At 41.7% G+C, this 19,585-nt stretch overlaps 1 protein-coding gene across 1 annotated transcript in view; it reads left to right on the top strand.

Moving 5' to 3' along the window:
* LOC133415578 (ryanodine receptor 1-like) overlaps nucleotides 1-19,585 on the top strand; it is a 50,967-nt gene that overhangs the window by 7,153 nt on the left and 24,229 nt on the right. The window contains exons 14-70 of the mRNA XM_061701703.1: nucleotides 13-148; nucleotides 243-338; nucleotides 497-615; nucleotides 725-858; nucleotides 949-1,190; nucleotides 1,281-1,473; nucleotides 1,559-1,775; nucleotides 1,979-2,083; nucleotides 2,174-2,277; nucleotides 2,355-2,438; nucleotides 2,538-2,697; nucleotides 2,805-2,952; nucleotides 3,085-3,290; nucleotides 3,356-3,530; nucleotides 4,420-4,628; nucleotides 4,726-5,084; nucleotides 5,166-5,295; nucleotides 5,377-5,537; nucleotides 5,612-5,774; nucleotides 5,851-5,937; nucleotides 6,024-6,250; nucleotides 6,423-6,861; nucleotides 6,934-7,512; nucleotides 7,596-7,796; nucleotides 8,672-8,783; nucleotides 8,884-9,027; nucleotides 9,219-9,492; nucleotides 9,570-9,684; nucleotides 9,757-9,889; nucleotides 10,002-10,096; nucleotides 10,161-10,296; nucleotides 10,378-10,564; nucleotides 10,644-10,755; nucleotides 10,839-10,959; nucleotides 11,221-11,390; nucleotides 11,472-11,692; nucleotides 11,771-11,861; nucleotides 12,282-12,422; nucleotides 12,488-12,651; nucleotides 12,745-12,823; nucleotides 13,105-13,194; nucleotides 13,271-13,411; nucleotides 13,487-13,564; nucleotides 13,645-13,720; nucleotides 13,822-13,945; nucleotides 14,267-14,382; nucleotides 14,477-14,544; nucleotides 14,639-14,760; nucleotides 14,906-14,955; nucleotides 15,035-15,095; nucleotides 15,180-15,306; nucleotides 15,668-15,779; nucleotides 15,862-15,943; nucleotides 16,016-16,146; nucleotides 16,247-16,567; nucleotides 16,789-17,029; nucleotides 17,427-17,514. Of these exons, the coding sequence (XP_061557687.1) occupies nucleotides 13-148; nucleotides 243-338; nucleotides 497-615; nucleotides 725-858; nucleotides 949-1,190; nucleotides 1,281-1,473; nucleotides 1,559-1,775; nucleotides 1,979-2,083; nucleotides 2,174-2,277; nucleotides 2,355-2,438; nucleotides 2,538-2,697; nucleotides 2,805-2,952; nucleotides 3,085-3,290; nucleotides 3,356-3,530; nucleotides 4,420-4,628; nucleotides 4,726-5,084; nucleotides 5,166-5,295; nucleotides 5,377-5,537; nucleotides 5,612-5,774; nucleotides 5,851-5,937; nucleotides 6,024-6,250; nucleotides 6,423-6,861; nucleotides 6,934-7,512; nucleotides 7,596-7,796; nucleotides 8,672-8,783; nucleotides 8,884-9,027; nucleotides 9,219-9,492; nucleotides 9,570-9,684; nucleotides 9,757-9,889; nucleotides 10,002-10,096; nucleotides 10,161-10,296; nucleotides 10,378-10,564; nucleotides 10,644-10,755; nucleotides 10,839-10,959; nucleotides 11,221-11,390; nucleotides 11,472-11,692; nucleotides 11,771-11,861; nucleotides 12,282-12,422; nucleotides 12,488-12,651; nucleotides 12,745-12,823; nucleotides 13,105-13,194; nucleotides 13,271-13,411; nucleotides 13,487-13,564; nucleotides 13,645-13,720; nucleotides 13,822-13,945; nucleotides 14,267-14,382; nucleotides 14,477-14,544; nucleotides 14,639-14,760; nucleotides 14,906-14,955; nucleotides 15,035-15,095; nucleotides 15,180-15,306; nucleotides 15,668-15,779; nucleotides 15,862-15,943; nucleotides 16,016-16,146; nucleotides 16,247-16,567; nucleotides 16,789-17,029; nucleotides 17,427-17,514 (8,997 nt within the window). The remainder of the gene's footprint in view (nucleotides 1-12; nucleotides 149-242; nucleotides 339-496; nucleotides 616-724; nucleotides 859-948; nucleotides 1,191-1,280; nucleotides 1,474-1,558; nucleotides 1,776-1,978; nucleotides 2,084-2,173; nucleotides 2,278-2,354; nucleotides 2,439-2,537; nucleotides 2,698-2,804; nucleotides 2,953-3,084; nucleotides 3,291-3,355; nucleotides 3,531-4,419; nucleotides 4,629-4,725; nucleotides 5,085-5,165; nucleotides 5,296-5,376; nucleotides 5,538-5,611; nucleotides 5,775-5,850; nucleotides 5,938-6,023; nucleotides 6,251-6,422; nucleotides 6,862-6,933; nucleotides 7,513-7,595; nucleotides 7,797-8,671; nucleotides 8,784-8,883; nucleotides 9,028-9,218; nucleotides 9,493-9,569; nucleotides 9,685-9,756; nucleotides 9,890-10,001; nucleotides 10,097-10,160; nucleotides 10,297-10,377; nucleotides 10,565-10,643; nucleotides 10,756-10,838; nucleotides 10,960-11,220; nucleotides 11,391-11,471; nucleotides 11,693-11,770; nucleotides 11,862-12,281; nucleotides 12,423-12,487; nucleotides 12,652-12,744; nucleotides 12,824-13,104; nucleotides 13,195-13,270; nucleotides 13,412-13,486; nucleotides 13,565-13,644; nucleotides 13,721-13,821; nucleotides 13,946-14,266; nucleotides 14,383-14,476; nucleotides 14,545-14,638; nucleotides 14,761-14,905; nucleotides 14,956-15,034; nucleotides 15,096-15,179; nucleotides 15,307-15,667; nucleotides 15,780-15,861; nucleotides 15,944-16,015; nucleotides 16,147-16,246; nucleotides 16,568-16,788; nucleotides 17,030-17,426; nucleotides 17,515-19,585) is intronic.

Raw genomic sequence — 19,585 nt, 5'->3', positions numbered from 1 at the left:
TGTTCTTGACAGGGGATGATCACCCTCGTTCTGGACTGTGTTGATCGATTGAATGTCTACAACACAGCTGCTCACTTCTCAGAATACGCTGGGGAAGAAGCTGCAGAGTCGTGGAAGGAGATAGTAAATTTACTGTACGAGTTGCTAGGTATGACCACTGATGGATTTGCCCTATACTTACGTATCCTCTGTTTACCTTTATAGCAGGTTAATGTAATCTTTGCTGTTTTTTCTTCCCAAAGCTTCTCTCATCCGAGGTAATCGTTCAAACTGTGCTCTGTTCTGCGATAACCTTGACTGGCTGGTCAGTAAATTGGATCGTTTGGAGGCATCTTCCGGTACTTGAGAAGCTCTGTTCGTGTTATTTTGCTATGTAATCTTGAAAAGTAAACAAAAGTTAATCACTAAACCATGAGTGTATTATATTTATTTTTGTTATTTAATCGTTAAAACTTTCTTGATTTGGAAGTCATAGTTTGATCTGTTTTTATCACAGGTATCCTGGAGGTGTTGTATTGTGTTCTTATTGAGAGCCCAGAGGTGCTGAACATCATCCAGGAGAATCATATCAAATCCATCATCTCTTTACTGGATAAACATGGACGCAATCACAAGGTCTGTAGCATGTAACGCACGCTGAGCATCTTGGAAAATACATACGCTGTATGTGTTATTAAGGTGTGAGGCAGCACCTGAATATCCCTCTTGGTTTTCCATTTTCTAGGTCTTGGATGTGCTCTGCTCTCTATGTGTGTGCAACGGTGTGGCCGTAAGGTCAAACCAGAACCTGATTACAGAGAACCTGCTTCCTGGTCGTGACCTCTTACTTCAAACCAACATTATTAATTATGTCACCAGGTGGGTTATTTTATGTTAGCAGACATAGTAGAATTCATATGAAGATTCACTATTGGCTAAAAGCTGCTTGTTTTGTGATCTTCCTTCCAGCATGAGACCCAACATTTTCCTAGGGACATGCGAAGGTTCCACACAATATAAAAAGTGGTATTTTGAGGTCATGGTGGATCACGTGGAGCCATTCCTCACTGCTCAGCCATATCACCTGCGTGTGGGCTGGGCTCTGACTGAGGGATACAGTCCATACCCTGGTGGAGGGGAGGGCTGGGGGGGCAATGGTGTCGGTGATGACCTCTACTCATACGGTTTTGATGGGCTTCACCTCTGGTCAGGTAGGGTAAATATTGTTAGATGCTGTGGCAATGTTGTTTTCCTAAACAATCTGCATATTATTTTCTACATATGCTCACTTCCGTTCGCAGGGCGTGTTCCACGTCATGTTGCCACACCTAATCAGCACATTCTGGCAGCAGATGATGTTATCAGCTGCTGTTTGGACCTTAATGTGCCAAGCATTTCCTTCCGTATCAATGGTCATCCTGTCCAGGGCATGTTTGAGAACTTCAATCTGGATGGCCTCTTCTTCCCTGTTGTCAGCTTCTCCGCAGGCGTGAAGTACTGGACACTGTCATTTCTGATATGATAAATATACTGTTGTTCATGTGAGACAAAATGAGCAATTTTCTTCCCTTATTGCAAGGTTCCGATTTCTTCTTGGAGGGCGTCATGGTGATTTCAAGTTCCTTCCACCACCGGGCTACGCTCCGTGTTACGAGGCTGTGCTTCCTAGGGATCGTTTGCGGATCGAGCCCATTAAAGAGTATAAGCATGACTCTGATGGTATCCGTAACCTGTTGGGTCCAACACAGTCCCTGTCGCACACAGCCTTCACTCCTTGCCCTGTGGACACTATACAGGTAAAGACATTCAAAAGCATTGTCAATCATCCTTTTACACTCTTGAATTGTACAGATGGGCCATGAAAACTTCCAAATCCACAATGGAGAAACCAAAAGTGGCATCAAATCACACTTTCACTTTCATTTGTGTTGCAAATGTTGACATTGTCCCTTCATTGGGATGTTTGGATCATATTTCGATATTTTTTTTATCTTTCCAGATTGTACTTCCTCCTCATTTGGAGCGTATTCGTGAGAAGCTAGCAGAGAATAGTCATGAGTTATGGGCTGTGACCCGCATTGAGCAAGGGTGGACCTATGGACCAGTGAGTGCCTGCACTTAAAGTCACCTTATTTATACAATACAACACTCCCTAAAATACCCCTTCTACTACCATTTTAATGGATCAATCAAGTTTCGTGATGACAACAAGAAGCTGCACCCTTGCCTGGTTGACTTCCAGAGTCTGCCAGAACCTGAGAAAAACTATAACTTAGCAATGTCAGGAGAGACTCTTAAGTAAGTTTCCAAATGCCATAAACAAAAACATGTTTAACTATTTGCATCTCTAACTCCATGTACAATCATTTTTAAAGGACTCTGTTGGCACTAGGGTGTCATGTAGGAATGGGAGACGAGAAAGCAGAGGAGAATCTGAAAAAAAACAAGCTTCCAAAAACGTAAGTCACTCTTTTTTTTGTTTTTGTTTTAAAATGATTATTGTAATTCGCCCACAAAACTCCTAATGACTACCTTTGATACACAACACTGCTCCTCAGTTACATGCAGAGCAGTGGATATAAGCCCGCTCCGCTGGACCTCAATCATGTCAAGTTGACTCCTAATCAGAACACTCTTGTTGAGAGACTGGCGGAAAATGGACACAATGTCTGGGCCAGAGACCGGGTTCGCCAGGGCTGGACATATAGTATTGTGCAGGTACATTTCTGCAGCCAGGACATTAAATGATTTGCATATCTAATATTTTAACATATAAGCATAAAACAACTTGTGATTTTTCAATTTGTGTACGTTTTCCTGAACAGGATATTATGAACAAGCGCAATCCTCGTCTGGTCCCTTACAACCTACTGGATGAAAAGACCAAAAAGACGAACCGAGATACAGTTTGTGCAGCAGTTCGAACTCTAATTGGATATGGTTACAACATTGAACCACCTGACCAGGAGAGCTGTATGTTTGTACAATGTCTATAAGAGAACATAATAAAATACAAGATTTACTGTCAACAGTATTAGGATTAAACCATAGAAAGGTTTTGTAGAAACATTCCTTTTCACCTCTGCTCTATTTGTGCTCATATAGGTGGACCTGGAGCTGGCAGCACCCGGGGAGATAAGATCAGAGTGTTCAGAGCAGAGAAGTCTTACGGTGTCATGCAGGGGAAGTGGTACTTTGAATTTGAGGCTGTGACAGTCGGAGAGATGAGGGTGGGCTGGGCCCGACCCAGCGTTAGAGCCGACACAGAACTTGGTGCAGATGAGTTGGCTTACGTCTTCAATGGCTTCAAGGTGGGAGCAAAGCACTTTTGTAAAGCAGTGAAGAATGAAAAGCCACATAAACTTGTTATTTTCAGGCTCAACGATGGCATGTGGGAAATGAGTCATTTGGTCGACAGTGGCAGTCTGGTGACGTGGTTGGTTGCATGATTGATCTCACAGAGATGAACATCATGTTCACACTGAATGGAGAGATGTTAATCAGTGACTCAGGCTCTGAATTGGCCTTTAAGGACATTGATATAGGAGAAGGTAAGTGGAAAAACGAGCGATGATATTGGCATGGATACAGCATATGTAGATAAGTATTGGGGAAAATGGCCATTTAACATACAGAAAGTGAAAATAAAAAAAAAACGAGTAGCTCTCTGGTGGTGTTTAATTGGTTTATAATTAGAGCTATGTGATGGTCTGCTTTTTCTACACCACAAATATCTGACTGATTTTGTTAAGAAGCACCTTCCCTCAAGGTCTAGAATGTCTTGCTATGTGAAGGATGAATATTTGTGCAGAACTAAAAGTACAGTCCAAAACTTGATTTGTTATTTAATTATTTACAAGGTGTTTCTTTAGGCTTTTGTTTATTTTAGTAGTTCTCAAACTTGGGTCCCTCGACCCCGGGTCCATGAGTTATAGTTTAGGGGTATAATAATAATAATAATTTGCATTTATTACGTCCTACCAGTTATATATAAGTGCATGCCTACATATGGTGAATGGCACACCAATAAAACAAACATATGAAACCCCTACCTTAGCTTTGGGGCAATTAAAAGCTCTGAAATGATTGCGACATATATCTGACATCTCTGCATGCGCACTGCATTTCCAGCTAGTGACGATGGATCTATATTTAATTAAATTGTATTTTTTTTCTATTAAACAGATCATAACTATTCAAGTTAGAACGTTAAAAAAATTATTAATACCTATGGCATTTACTATAGGGGTACACATGGGAGTTATTTTTAATTGCCGTTGCCGATTATGAGGGCGTCCTTGGAAAGGTTTCTCCCTTGTAAGAGGTCCCAAAACGTTTGAATTCCCTGGTCCTGAGCTATATGATGTATGAGTATGTTTGTGTAACACTCATATGCACTTAATACACTTAATTTATACATTATATGTTGAACATCCCTAGGATTCATACCTGTATGCAGTCTTGGCCTGTCCCAGGTGAGCCGGATCAACTTGGGTCAGAATGTCAGCAGCCTCCGCTACTTCACCATATGTGGGCTGCAGGAGGGATTCGAACCTTTTGCTATCAACATGAAAAGAGACATCACAATGTGGTTTAGCAAGAGCCTCCCTCAGTACATTGCTGTACCAACTGATCATCCTCACATAGAGGTGTTGTGCATTATAGTATAGTTTTGGTCTGAATTTTCCTATTCATACTTTGTAGCATGGTTAATTTGCGCTCGATATCTACCCCCCTACATTCTAGGTGTCTCGTGTTGATGGGACAGTGGAAACTGCTCCTTGTCTCAAGGTGACCCACAAGACATTTGGATCCCAAAATGCCAACACAGATTTGCTGTTCTTAAGGCTCAGCATGCCAGTCGAATTCCATGAGACTTTCAAAGTCCCCGCGGGGACCACCCTCCTCACTCGCACCCTCACCATCCCTGAAGATGAGGTTGTGGAAGTGGACCCGGATTCTGACTTTGAAATACTCAAGAAGTCAGCCACTCGCAAAGAGCAGGAGGAAGAGAAGAAAGAACCCTCAGTGCCTAAAGAGATACCTGCCATCAAAAATGGAGAGAATGAGAAGGACGCCTCAACTGAGAAGAGCAAAAAAAAAGGGTTCGTGTTGGCTCATGTCAGGTTATTTGAAGGGGGTTCCAACTTGTCATAAATAGTGATTACACTAGTTATGTCTTACAGATTCCTTTTCAAGGCCAAGAAGGCTGCCTTAATAACTCCACCACCTGTTGTTCCCACTATGCCACGCTTAGTGGAAGACGTGGTGCCAGATGACAGGGATGACATGGATATAATCCTGAACACCACCACAGTATGAAATCATTTCTAGAATCCATGCCCAATTTTCAAAAGAGAGTGCCAATAATTGACATGAAACTCCTTCCTTTACCAGTACTACTATTCCGTGCGAGTGTTTGCGGGCCAGGAACCAAGCTGCGTGTGGGTGGGTTGGATCACCCCTGACTATCACCAGTATGATCCTAATTTTGACCTCAACAAAGTCAGGAACGTAACAGTCACTGTAGGTGATGATAAAGGCAACATCCATGATAGGTATGTGAGCACAATTTCTTTCCATTCATGGATAAACTTTCACTCAACATATTTTTTGGTACTTGTCACCATAGTATAAAACGCAGTAACTGTTACATGGTATGGGGAGGTGAGTTCAGCAGCTCCCAGCAGACTCGAGTGAGCCAGGAAGACTTTATTATTGGCTGCCTTATTGATCTGGACACGGGACTCATGACCTTTACTGCTAATGGAAAAGAGATCAACACGTTCTACCAGGTTCAGCAACATTCAGTCTATTATACATACATTTCTGTGTAAATGTATGTTTGTTTGAAAGTGCCATGTGTTTCAGGTGGAGCCCAACACAAAACTATTCCCAGCAGTCTTTGTTCTTCCTTCTAGTCAGAATATGATTCAAATTGATCTTGGTAAACTCAAGGTCAGTTCGAAAGTCTTAAAATCATCCTCAATTTCTTAGAAACCTTTTTTTTCTGTAATGCATTATTAATATTATTTTCTCGGCAGAACATTATGCCCATCTCAGCCGCCATGTTCCGGAGTGAACGCAAGAACCCGGTGCCCCAGTGCCCTCCCAGACTGGATGTCCAAATGTTAACCCCTGTTATCTGGAGCCGCATGCCCAACCACTTCCTGGCTCCAGAGACAGGACGCATTAGCGAGAGACTGGGCTGGCTTGTTCAGTGTCAGGAGCCACTCACCATGATGGCCCTCCATATTCCAGACGAGAACAGGTCAGTGTCACACTAGTACACTCCATGTACAGGACACTTCATTACACCTGCACGAGTAGTGAGTTCCAATAAAAAATATTAAATTGAAAATTGTTGTTTAGTAAGATATTTTCTATAGCAGCTCTTAATCCCATGACTCTTCAGTATACCCTTTTTGTTGCCAATCCCCTAGGTGCATTGACATTCTGGAGCTTTCAGAACGAATGGACCTGCTGAAGTTCCACTATCACACTCTGAAGTTGTACGGCTCAGTGTGCGCCCTGGGGAACAACCGTGTGGCTCACTCTCTGTGCAGCCATGTGGATGAATCGCAGCTCTTCTACGCTATAGAGAACACCTACCTTCCTGGACCAATGAGGAGTGGCTTCTATGACCTTCTCATCAGCATGCACCTCGAGTCTGCAAAGAGGAACCGGCTGGGAACCAACAAGGAATTCATAGTTCCGATGTCAGATGAAACACGCGGTATCACCTTGTACTCTGTCAAGTCACATGCGTTACCCGGCGTTGGACTTACCACATGCTTGCGTCCCAAACTCCATTTTTCCTCCACTGGATTTGTTGGGACAGATCCAGACATCTACACACTAAGTCCATCAGTCCCCTTACAGGTGAGATGAAACATGGGGACAACAGACTGGGAGCTCAACTCTTATGACATTAATATTGTTCTTCATTTCTAGGTGCTTAAGACCAAAGCGCTAACCATGCTCATTGAGGCTGTCCAAGACGGAGGTCAAGCCATGAGAGACCCTGTAGGCGGTAGTGTTGAGTTCCACTTTGTTCCGATTCTGAAGCTCATCAGTACTCTCCTCATTATGGGCGTGTTTGACGATGAAGATGTCACCCACATCCTGAAGATGATTGAGCCGACGGTCTTCAGTGGCAAGAAGCCAGAGGAGCCTGTTGAGGAGGTTGCTAAAGTAAGGGAAGAGAAGGAACCTAAAGCACAGACACCTCAAGTGGAGAATGATGAGGTGCAGGAAAATGAGCTGGAAGAAGAAGAGGAGGAGTTTGATGATGATGGCCTTGGAGAAGAGGAGGAGGAAGAGGCGGAGGAAGAAGAACAAGAATTGGAGGTGGCAGAATCCATCATTCCACAACAAGATATGTCTGATGAGCCTGAGCCAGTAAATGGAGAGAAAGGAGCAGAAGAAACAGAGAAAGAGATCAAATCTTCCGAGGCCAGTGGTGACGCTAAAGAAGAGTATTTAGAGCAAGGGCTGTTCCAGATGAAACTACCTGAGTCTGTCAAATTACAGGTATTCATCTTTTCTTCAAAAAGGAATGCAGTTACTGTAAACCAACTAATTGAAATAGTACTATCAACTTTTTTCTTCTTCAGATGTGCACTCTACTGCAATATTTCTGTGATTGCGAACTTCGTCACAGGGTAGAAGCCATCATTGCCTTTTCAGACAAGCTAGTCAGCCAGATACAGTCCAACCAGAGGCAGCGGTACAATGAACTCATGTTGGCCTTCACCATGAGTGCTGCAGAGACTGCACGCAAGACCCGTGAATTCCGCTCCCCACCACAAGAGCAGGTACTTGGAAATAAATGTACTAAAATACTTAACTGTCGTGTCATTTACCATCAGTGTTAGGGAGTAACGTATTACATGTAAAAAGATTATGTAATTAAATAAAAATAATTGTTTTTGTTTTTGGAAAGTTCCATGACTACAATTTTAGTTACATTTAAAAAAAATAGCCGCAAAACCTCAGATTTTTTTTCACATCACATCCTCTTTCAAAAGCCAATGCTTGTGATTGGCTCTCTCTGGTCATGGGCCATTCTCCCATAGTCCCGAACATGACATATTTTTCCAAATATGATCTTGAAGTGCCACCTTGTGGTGTAATCTTGTCTGAGATTTTGACAAGGTTTCTATGGTTTAATCCACTTTTTTTTGGGAGAAAACATCCAAGGGTCCTGTTGATACATTTGTTCAAAAACAAAACAAACAAAACAAAAAACAATAAAAATGTAATCAAATGCAATTAGTTATATTACTTTGAGAAACTAATTGAAAGAGTTACCTTACCTTTACATTTTCAACAGGGTAACTTGTAATTGTAAGCAACTACATTTCCAAAGTCATTTTCCCAACCCTGTTTACCATCTCGAGATTATACACAGACTCATTGGCCTCAACATTAGATATGTGTGCGCAATCTGATAGGATCTAATGCAAGTATCAAAAACTGAGTTTGGGCTTTTACATAGGTATTATGTTTATTATCATTGCTGTGGTTAAAAGTTGTATAATACTGCCCTGGCTACAAAAAAATTATGTATTTTTTTTTGCTTCAAGACTTACTTTACATTTTCACAAAATTATCCTGCAATCAAATCTTTACCTTTGAAAATGAATTATAGCCATTGTTGCATATACCTTTGCACTGCATCATGATGTAGGTCAACATGCTCATGAACTTCAAGAACTGTGCAGAAGATGAGGATTGCCAAGTTCCAGATGAAGTCCGTGAGGCTCTGCAAGCGTTTCACAATACACTGCTGGGACATTGTGGTCAGTTCTGTCCTATCAATCGCACCTATTGTACATTCTTTTAACAATTTAAAGGAACACTACAGGGGTCAGGTGTTTTTTTGTTTTTACTGTATATCAGGTGTTCATATTGAGGAGGAGGGGGAAGAAGAAGTAGTGGATTATTCTGTGCGTGGACGACTGCTCCGTTTACTGGAAAGGGTGAAAAGGATCCGCCAGAAGAAGGTAGAGGAGGAGCCTGAGCCAGAGGAAGATAAGAAACCAAGTGAGCCTCCTCACGTTACACACATAATAATAATAATAATAATAAATCAAAATTGTATAGCGCTTAATTCTCAAAAGACTCTTTACATAGAGTATATAATTCTTTTACTTCTCAATCTTTTCGTCGTGTGAAACAATAGCAACATACCACATCCACATTGTGTGATTCTATCATGTCTCACTTCTTCCCAGGCACATTGCAAGAACTAATTTCCCATTCCACGATACATTGGGCCCAAGAGTCCTTTATCCAGAACCCGGAGCTTGTTCGTATGATGTTCAGCCTCCTCCACAGGCAATATGACGGGCTGGGGGAGCTTGTACGTGCTCTTCCCAAGGCCTACACCATCAATGCAGTTTCTATTCAGGACACTATGGATCTGCTCGAATGCTTAGGACAGATACGCTCCCTGCTTATTGTCCAGATGGGTCCAGAAGAGGAGAGGCTCATGATTCAAAGCATTGGGTGGGATTTTATTCTTTTTTAAGCTTTACCATATCCAATCCTTAATTCATAGTTCACACATGAACTTTCCTCCATAGGAATATTATGAGCAACAAAGTTTTCTATCAGCACCCAAACTTGATGAGAGCTCTGGGCATGCATGAAACTGTCATGGAGGTCATGGTTAATGTTCTAGGTGGTGGAGACTCTAAGGTACATTTTTAAAAATATACTTAAATCAATCACACGTATTGAGAATACACATAACATTTTTCATGTCCGCAGGAGATCAGATTCCCCCGAGTGGTGACAAACTGCTGTCGCTTTCTTTGCTATTTCTGTCGCATCAGCCGTCAGAACCAGCGCTCTATGTTTGATCATCTCAGCTATCTGCTGCAGAACAGCGGCATTGGCCTCGGTGATTGTATTTACTGTGATTCAACAATGTCTCTTGATAGTTTGCCTTAACACGGTAGTGTGTGTGTGTGTGTCCTCTGTTATGAAGTTGGGTCGTATATGCTATTCTGTAGGAATGCGGGGCTCCACCCCCTTGGATGTGGCAGCAGCCTCCTGTATTGATAACAACGAGCTGGCGTTGGCTCTGCAAGAACAAGACCTAGAAATGGTAAAAGGCAGCCGATATTTAGAAAAACAAGATGCAAAACTTGAGTAGAGTTATGTCTTTCTAGGTGGTGAAGTATCTGGCTGGATGTGGGCTACAGAGCTGTCCAATGCTGCTCTCCAAAGGCTACCCTGACATTGGTTGGAATCCATGTGGTGGAGAGAAATACCTTGATTTTCTTCGTTTTGCTGTATTTGTTAATGGTCTGTTTTGTATTTTGCGTTAATTCATTTACAGTATGTACTGTAAGTTTTTAGTAATTGCCAACAATTTTGTTTCTCCAGGAGAGAGCGTGGAGGAGAATGCCAACGTAGTGGTGCGCCTCCTCATCCGTAGGCCCGAATGTTTTGGTCCAGCCCTCAGAGGGGAAGGTGGTAATGGTCTCCTGGCTGCTATTGAAGAGGCCATTAAAATATCGGAGGATCCTGCGAGGGATGGTCCGAGTGTTAAGAAAGACAGACGCTTTCCCATGTAAGATTCTACGCTCCACTAGTGATGTTGAATAAAGACAATACAATAAGTACATAATCTCCGGTGTAAATCGTTGTAGGTTTGGAGGTGAGGAGCAGCATGAAGAGAACAGGGTGCACCTGGGCAACGCCGTCATGTCATTCTACTCAGCACTTATTGACTTGTTGGGACGTTGTGCCCCAGAAATGCATGTAAGCTGTTTGCTTGACCTATAAAACAAGGTAAGAAAGGCAAAGGGGAGAGAGAAACTTTACTGAAGATTTTGTTCCTGCAGCTGATCCAGGCTGGAAAGGGTGAGGCTCTGAGGATTCGAGCCATCCTTAGGTCTCTGGTCCCTCTTGAGGATTTGGTTGGAGTCATCAGCCTTCCGGTTCAAATTCCTTCTTTTGGAAAAGGTAAAGCCATAGTCTCTTCTACCATCATACCAACATACAGTATTTGCAAGTGGTTATTTGGAGTAATTTATTAGTCAGTTTTTTAGTCTTTTCTATTTCTTTCTTTGGCTTTCTGGCCTAGTGACACCTCTTAGCATTAGCATTTTTTGAGAGAATTGCAGTTTCTACTTCCTAAATTAAAAATGCATGTATAACTCACAAGAGGGTTATCGGTGGCTTTTGGCAACTACATCCTTGTAATGTGTCTTATCTCCTATCTAGACAACAGCATCATAGAACCAAAGATGTCAGCTAGTTTTGTGCCAGACCACAAAGCTCCAATGGTTCTGTTCCTGGACAGAGTGTATGGTATTGATAATCAGGATTTCCTTCTCCATGTGCTGGAGGTGGGCTTCCTGCCTGACATGAGGGCTGCTGCCTCTCTTGACACGGTGAGGTTTAAAGACACAGTGCTTGTTGGTCTTTGTTGAGCGCAGTGCGTGTAATTTACTGTTAGACTTTCTGTCCTCTAGGCAGCCTTCAGTACCACCGAGATGGCCCTTGCTTTGAATCGTTACCTGTGCTCTGCGGTGCTACCACTCATCACGAAGTGCGCCCCACTCTTTGCTGGTAGTGATCACCGAGCCATTATGATCGATTCTATGTTGCACACAATCTACCGGCTGTCTCGCGGACGAGCCTTCACAAAGGCCCAAAGAGACATCATTGAGGAATGCCTTATGGCTTTGTGCAAGTATGATGCATCTCACAGGAAAATGCTTTGTATTTTTTTGTTTGATGGTTGATGATATCTTTTGGTTCTTCGCTGCAGGCATCTTCGTCCATCCATGCTTCAGCATCTGCTACGACGGCTGGTCTTTGATGTTCCCATTCTCAATGAGTTTGCCAAAATGCCGCTCAAAGTAAGTGGACCTCTTAAATGTTTTCGAGAAAAAAAAACTCTGCACATAGTCTTGACACAGTGACATCATTTGATTCTTTGTAAATACTGATAATTAATTACACAAAAATCCTAAAAACTAAAGAATTTGGTGGCATGTTAGAACATTATCATTTATTTTCTCAGTCTAAACCTGATTCCAATGTGGCTTCTTCTATAAGAAAAATCAAAAGTCGTTTATTTTTTGCATATTTTATGTAAGAATATTTGCATGGTATCTGAGGATTTCGATGATATGATGTGATCAACCAGTGCAAAGTCCTCAAGTCATATATTTCTTTATTATTTTTTCTAACACATGTCAGTTTGTCTCTAGTGTCACTCAGAAGTCACATGCAATTTGTAAAGGGTAATTTTGTTTTTATGTGTGTGTGTCCTGCAGCTGTTAACTAACCACTACGAGCGTTGCTGGAAGTATTACTGCCTCCCTAATGGCTGGGCCAACTTTGGAGTTGCATCAGAAGAAGAGCTGCACCTGACTCGCAAACTTTTCTGGGGCATATTTGAATCCCTTGCACACAAGGTACTTCTGTGACCAAACAAATTGCAATGTGTTTGAGTGGACCAACATCTTATTGTAATTTATAGAAATTTGATGCAGAGATTTTCAAAATCTCAATGCCATGCATCTGCGCCATCGCCGGTGCCATTCCCCCGGACTATGTAGATGCCAGCTATTCTTCTAAGACTGAAAAGAAGGCATCAGTTGATGCGGAGGGAAACTTTGATCCAAAACCAGTAGAGACCACAAAGTGAGCTGGTTGTTGTTGTATTTTTCATAATGGCTTATAAAATAATCTCTCTAAAATTTAACTAAACCTCTATGTATTGACTGTCTCAAACAGCACAATAATCCCTGAAAGACTGGATGCCTTTATCAACAAATATGCTGAATATACACATGATAAATGGGCCTTTGAAAAGGTAAGGCTTTAATCATAATTTGCTTAAGGGCAGCCCTATAGTGGTTCGCAAAGTGGAGAGGTTTGGGGTTTGAATCTGGAACCAACCCTCCTGGGTGGAGGGATGGATGGAGTGGATGGATAATTTGTTTAAGAAGACTTTTCCAAAGAAGGCAAATTGTACCTTTGTAAAGGTAGAATTTTTCACACTAAAGGTTTCCTTCTCTCCTCTCAACCAACAGTTCTTTTCGACAATTAAAAAACATTGTTGAACTTGAGTGAAGTCTATTCTCTATGTTCCAGATCCAGAATAACTGGTCCTATGGTGAGGTCCTGGATGAAAATGCAAAAACTCACCCTATGCTTAGACCGTACAAGACGTTCTCAGAAAAGGTAAGTGAGTGAAATGTGCATTTCCATAACCTTTACATGTCTCTGCCTCTCACAATAAAGGCTCCATGGCTTTCAGGACAAGGAGATCTACCGCTGGCCCATCAAAGAATCAGTCAAAGCGATGCTCGCTTGGGAGTGGACAATAGACAAAGCGAGAGAGGAGGAAGAGTCAGAGAAGAAAAAGGCAGCGTCACGGAAGATTTCGCAGACGGCACAGGTGCACAGCAGGAGAATACTACATCGTCGCACTTTTGCTTTATATTGATCATATGTACAATTATACCCTTCCAAGGCAACCTACGACCCAAGTCATGGTTACAGTCCACAGCCCATTGACATCACTCACATGGCTCTCTCAAGAGACCTGCAGGTATAAGCGAATATCATTTTAGCTTCACATCAATGTATAATCCAATCAGGTGGTTAATTAATGCAGTTTCTTCTTTTCAGTCTATGGCTGAGCAGCTGGCAGAGAATTACCATAACACTTGGGGCAGAAAGAAAAAGCTGGAACTACAAGCTAAAGGTAAGACGATTATCATTGAACAGAGTGTGAGAGAGTGCTTACTGTATTTTTAGTTTTCTTAAAAGGCAGTTGGTTCTGGTGTTTGTTTTTTTTTTTGGAAGGAGGTGGAACCCATCCTCTTCTGGTGCCATACGACACCCTGACAGCAAAAGAAAAGGCTCGAGACCGAGAGAAAGCCCATGAACTACTAAAGTTCCTACAGCTGAATGGATATGCTGTCACGAGGTAACAAAACATGCATGTCGATTTTATACAATCTATATTATGAAAGAGTATTTTGTGTTGCCCTTGCAGAACATATCCTCAGAAAACCTACCTATTCCTATTCAGACAACACAAATATGAGTAGAGCACTGGAGATTACCTTTAGGCTGGTCACATGGGGAGCAATACAGGCATGCATGCTTATGTAATCCTTATTACAGTGATTGAAAAGGTCAAACTACTAATCTAATAATTTTCCACAGAACAATGAAAACAAAGCTTTTTTGCCTGTGTCGGACATCCTGTTGTGGAGAAAATGGATTTGAATTTATTTCTCTCCAGGGGCCTAAAAGATATGGAATCAGACATTTCCTCCATTGAGAAAAGATTTGCTTATGGCTTCCTGCAGAAACTGTTGAAGTGGATGGAAATTGCCCAAGAGTTTATTGCTCATCTTGGTACTGGGGCATAAAAATTAAGAAACCATTATGTAACATACACACTTTGGGGATAAGACAAATGTTTTAATCATGTTTTTAATGTGATTTCCAGAGGCAGTAGTAAGCAGTGGACGAGTGGAAAAGTCTCCCCATGAACAGGAAATCAAGTTCTTTGCAAAGGTGTGATTAATCTTAATAATCTACTGTAAACATAAATTTAAACACCTACTTTTTCTTGATAGCTTTACTAAAAGTGAGAGATTCACGCTTTCAGATCCTGATGCCTCTGATCAACCAGTATTTCAAAAACCACTGCCTCTACTTTTTGTCCACGCCTGCAAAAGTCCTGGGTAGTGGTGGCCATTCATCCAATAAGGAGAAGGAGATGATTGCAAGGTGACGTCTCTCCTACAACAGACACCTTTCTTTCATATCCTACTACACACTTTTACCTTCCATCAGCTTTCCCTGTTTTTGCATTGTCCTTTCTTTTCCTCCCCTTTCATTTTGTTTCCTTCCTTCCTTTCCTTCTCCTCCATAGTATCTTCTGTAAAATGTCTGCTCTGGTGAGACACAGAGTTTCTCTCTTTGGTAAGCTCTCTGTTTTCCCCCAGAAAACATGATGTGATTGTACCAAAGTCAATTAATGTGGAATTGTACTTGCGTGCAGGTACGGACGCATCAGCCATTGTTAACTGCCTTCATATTCTGGCCCGGTCATTGGATGCAAGGTTTAGTATAAATAATATGCATGCTTTCAATAGATTTTATTTGTTGTTCTTTTCGTTTACATTTTGTTTTTTGTTTTGTTTTAGGACTGTTATGAAGTCCGGTCCAGAGATTGTTAAAGCAGGGTTGCGCTCATTTTTTGAGAGTGCTGCTGATGATATTGAAAAGATGGTGGAAAACCTTAAACTGGGCAAAGTCTCTAAAGGCAATCAGGTATTGTGCAATACATTTCATGAAAAAACTATCAGGACACATGTTTGAATTGATTAATTAATCAGTCAGAGGGTGGGTTGGGTGTTCACTTCATTTCCGAATTCTTCATACCAAGTCATTCTCACTTTGGGGTTGTAGTCGTCCATAAAGTAAGGTCCATTAAGTCATGGGTGGATGAGTCTTGTCCTTTTCCATTTTAACTTCCTCTAGGTGTAATGACAATATTTCTGAATATTTTTGTACATATAGTATGTTGTTTTTGAATCTGTTGCAAAGGTTTTTTTTTTTTTTTTTTTTTTTTTTACAGATAAGATTTATCGCTCCTCAATCTATGATGATGTATTTTCTTTTTCTGTTATAGCAAGTCAAAGGCGTGTCCCAGAACATTAATTACACCACCATTGCCTTGCTTCCAGTCCTCACTTCCCTATTTGATCACATTGCCCAGCATCTATTTGGAGATGATGTTATGTGTGAGTTATTTTACATTAATGCTTATTTTTTTAACTTTGGTTCTCTACTTTGACATCACTGGCATCTTTTTGTTGCACACAGTGGATGACCTGCAGATGTCATGCTATCGCATCATGTGTAGTATCTACTCCCTCGGGACCGTCAAGAATCCACACGTTGAGAGGTAATGGCAGAACTGCATGCTTTTAATGAGACCTTGGAGGACCTTTCTCACACTAGATGTTTGTATTTGCAGACAGAGGCCAGCTCTTGGAGAGTGTTTGGCTCACCTGGCAGCAGCTATGCCAGTGGCCTACTTGGAGCCTCATCTTAATGAATTTAACGCGTTCTCTGTGTATACCACAAAAACCCCAAGAGAAAGAGCCAGTGAGTTTGTTCAACTGTGCACAGATTTTTTTTTAAAGCAAAAGTAAAGAATTGACTTGAAAGTATTTGTTCCCCACACCTTCTCCCATGAATATAAAAGTACTGGGCCTCCCTAATGAAGTTCAGGAGCTATGTCCAGATATCCCAGAGCTAGATTCTCTTCTGAAGGAGATCGGGGGCTTGGCAGAGTCAGGCGCTCGCTATACAGAGATGCCTCATGTGATTGAGATCACTTTGCCCATGCTGTGCAACTACCTGCCTCGCTGGTGGGAACGAGGACTCGAGAACTTTCCTGAGATGGAGAGCCAGCTCTGCACTGCAGTCACATCAGAACACCTCAATCAGTTGCTGGGCAGCATCATGAAAATTGTAGTCAACAACCTGGGAATAGACGAGGCCTCCTGGATGAAAAGGTTGGCTGGTGAGTCACTTTTTAACTCTATTGATGTGCCACATTGAACACTCACCCACTTACACTGCACAATGAGCCGTATCAAAACTTATGATCATAAAAAAAGCAGTATTATTTTAGTAAACACAACATTTCTGTATTGGCTTCTTTCAGTTGCATAAGTGTACCAATTGAAGTGTCCCATGAGTGTATATTTCCTTGAGATAACACCCTCTCGCTTCCCTTCCCAGTGTTTTCACAGCCCATTGTGAGCAGGGCGAAACCAGAGATGCTCAAATCCCATTTTATCCCGACAATGGAGAAGCTGAAAAAGCGTACGTCGAAGGTGGTGGCCGAGGAAGATCATCTGCGAATGGAGGGCAAATCAGAAGGTGACGAGGAAGACGGAACCATACGGGATGAGTTTGCCGTCCTCTGCCGAGACCTGTATGCTCTGTACCCACTACTTATCCGCTATGTGGACAACAACAGGTACACACCCAGGAACTCTGTAAAGTGCATACTTCCACCACAGCAAAAAGATACCAATTTGGACCTTCATACAGTAGATACCTACCCCTTGCATATATAGTGTATCTTGTATATATAGTGTCACTGAGATTCATAATTCACTGAGGGATCTACATCTATCCTGCTCTGAGCCAAATTTTATGAGGTATTGTCTTGGCTCATGCCCAAACCCAAAGCCAATTTGTTTTCAGAAATGAGTGAAGACATTTATTGACTGCTAAAAAAATAAGCAGTAATTTAAAAAGTACTAGTTTGTGAAGGTGAAGAGCAAAGTTGCACCCTGTCTTTTTCAGAAAAGGAAATTGACAAGCATCTTTATGACTTTTGGGGAGGCTTCAAATCACTTCCTTTGTTACAGAGCAAGGTGGCTTACCTGTCCAGACCCAGATGCTGAGGAGCTCTTCCGCATGGTTGGAGAGGTCTTCATATTCTGGTCTAAATCTCATGTGAGTGCAGTACGCAAATTAGGCCTTTTGACATCGTCAGCTGTTTATATAATGTATTTTATATATTTATTTATTTTGTCCTGTTCGGCTGTTATATCAAGCAGAATGGAAAATCTGTATCCCTTTTATGCCGGAACAGTTTTATTGTGTCACAGTTGAGTTTTTAAGCTTCCGCTGTGGTATTATAATTGAGGTTTATTGAGAATCAGACGGGCGGTACGTTGGCCGACTGGTTAGAGCGTCTGCCTCACAGTTCTGAGGACCGTGGTTCAATTCGGCCTGTGTGGAGTTTGCATGTTCTCCCCGTGCCTGCGTGGGTTTTCTCCGGGCACTCCGGTTTCCTCCCACATCCCAAAAACATGCATTAATTGGAGACTCTATATTGCCCGTAGGCATGACTGTGAGTGCGAATGGTTGTCTGTTTGTATGTGCCCTGCGATTGGCTGGCAACCAGTTCAGGGTGTACCCCGCCGCCTGCCCGATGATAGCTGGGATAGGCTCCAGCACGACCGCGTAATTAATGACTTTTCTTTGTTGCGCTGAAGTTGGTTCGCGAGGAATTTTCCCGATTTATTATTGTATTCAAAGTTAATGTATCTTAACTGTTGTTGTAGAAAAACTGTTCTTTTTGATAAGATAACGTCTAACTGATGTTTTACCTTTTGAAGTTGGGTTCTAAGTGTATCTATCGGATTAACTGCATATTCTTCTGTGAAGTGTTTAATTTTTTCCTCAAATCCATTTTCAAATTTTTGTTCTTGTTTTTTCTTATACGAAGAATATGATATGATTCGACCTCTCAAAAGAGCTTTCCCAATTTCCCACAACAGAGATGGGGATATGGTTGGGGAGTCGTTGAATTTCGTAAGCTCATCTCATTCCTCCCTCACGAAAGAATCAAAATCTGGGTCCTTCAAAAGGGACGTGTTGAAGCGCCATGTTGGTGGGGGTCCCAAATTTGATTCAACTTTTAGATTGAGAGAAATTGGTGCGTGATCGCTGATGATGATTGGATGTATTTTGGGGAGTAATGTTTGAAAGAAAGAAATCTATTATTGAGAAAGAGCGGTGGACTGACGAGAAAAATGTGTATTCTCTTTTTGTACGGTTTTTCAGGCTCCATTTGTCAACGAGACCAAAGTCATCCATATACTGCTCTCGAATATTGGAGCATTGTGGCTGATTACTATTTTCGAGATATGAGCGATCTATTAGAGGATTTAGCGTAAGGTTAAAATCACCTCCCATAATAATTGTAGAAGTGGCTGACAAGTATAACAAGTGTGAAAAAAGCATGTGAAAAAAGGCTGGATCATCTTTATTTGGAGCGTATACATTGACAATTGTATAAAGCTTGTTAAATATTGTAGCCTGTATAATTATATATCGGCCTTCTGGATCCGATACTGTACTATTTATTGTAAAAAGTAATATTTTATGACTAGTATAGAGACTCCTCTGTATACAGTTATAAAAGGCCAAGATAACCTGAGTGAAATTAGAGTCAATGAGGCATTTTTCTTCTGATTTAGTAAGGTGCGTTTCTTGTAATCTTGTTTTAAATTTAGTGGTATAATCCATAATCTTAATTCGTTTTGCCTGTGATCGAATGCCATTGACATTCCAAGACACAAATGTTAAGTGTGACATATAATGGGTGCGTGTATCCATCCATCCATCCATCCATTTTCTGAGCCGCTTCTCCTCACTCGCGGGCTTGGCGGAGCCTATCCCAGCTATCATCGGGCAGGAGGCGGGGTACACCCTGAACTGGTTGCCAGCCAATGGCAGGGCACATACAAACAAACAAACATTCACACTCACATTCACACCTACGGGAAATTTAGAGTTGTCAATTAACCTACGATGCATGTTTTTGGGATGTGGGAGGAAACCGGAGTGCCCAGAGAAAACCCACGCAGGTACGGGGAGAACATGCAAACTCCACACAGGTTGGGCTGGGGATTGAAACCAGGTCCTCAGAACTGTGAGGCAGTATCATAATTTTAAATAGATTTGGTACTCTGCATTCTTTGTTGTTGTTTTTTTGACAGTTTTCTGGAGATATTTT

Source organism: Phycodurus eques, chromosome 17 (assembly GCF_024500275.1).
Source record: "Phycodurus eques isolate BA_2022a chromosome 17, UOR_Pequ_1.1, whole genome shotgun sequence".
In the NCBI taxonomy this organism is placed as follows: domain Eukaryota; kingdom Metazoa; phylum Chordata; class Actinopteri; order Syngnathiformes; family Syngnathidae; genus Phycodurus; species Phycodurus eques.
Note: the sequence above shows the minus strand (reverse complement) of the source record. Positions and strands in the feature narration are given on the sequence as shown.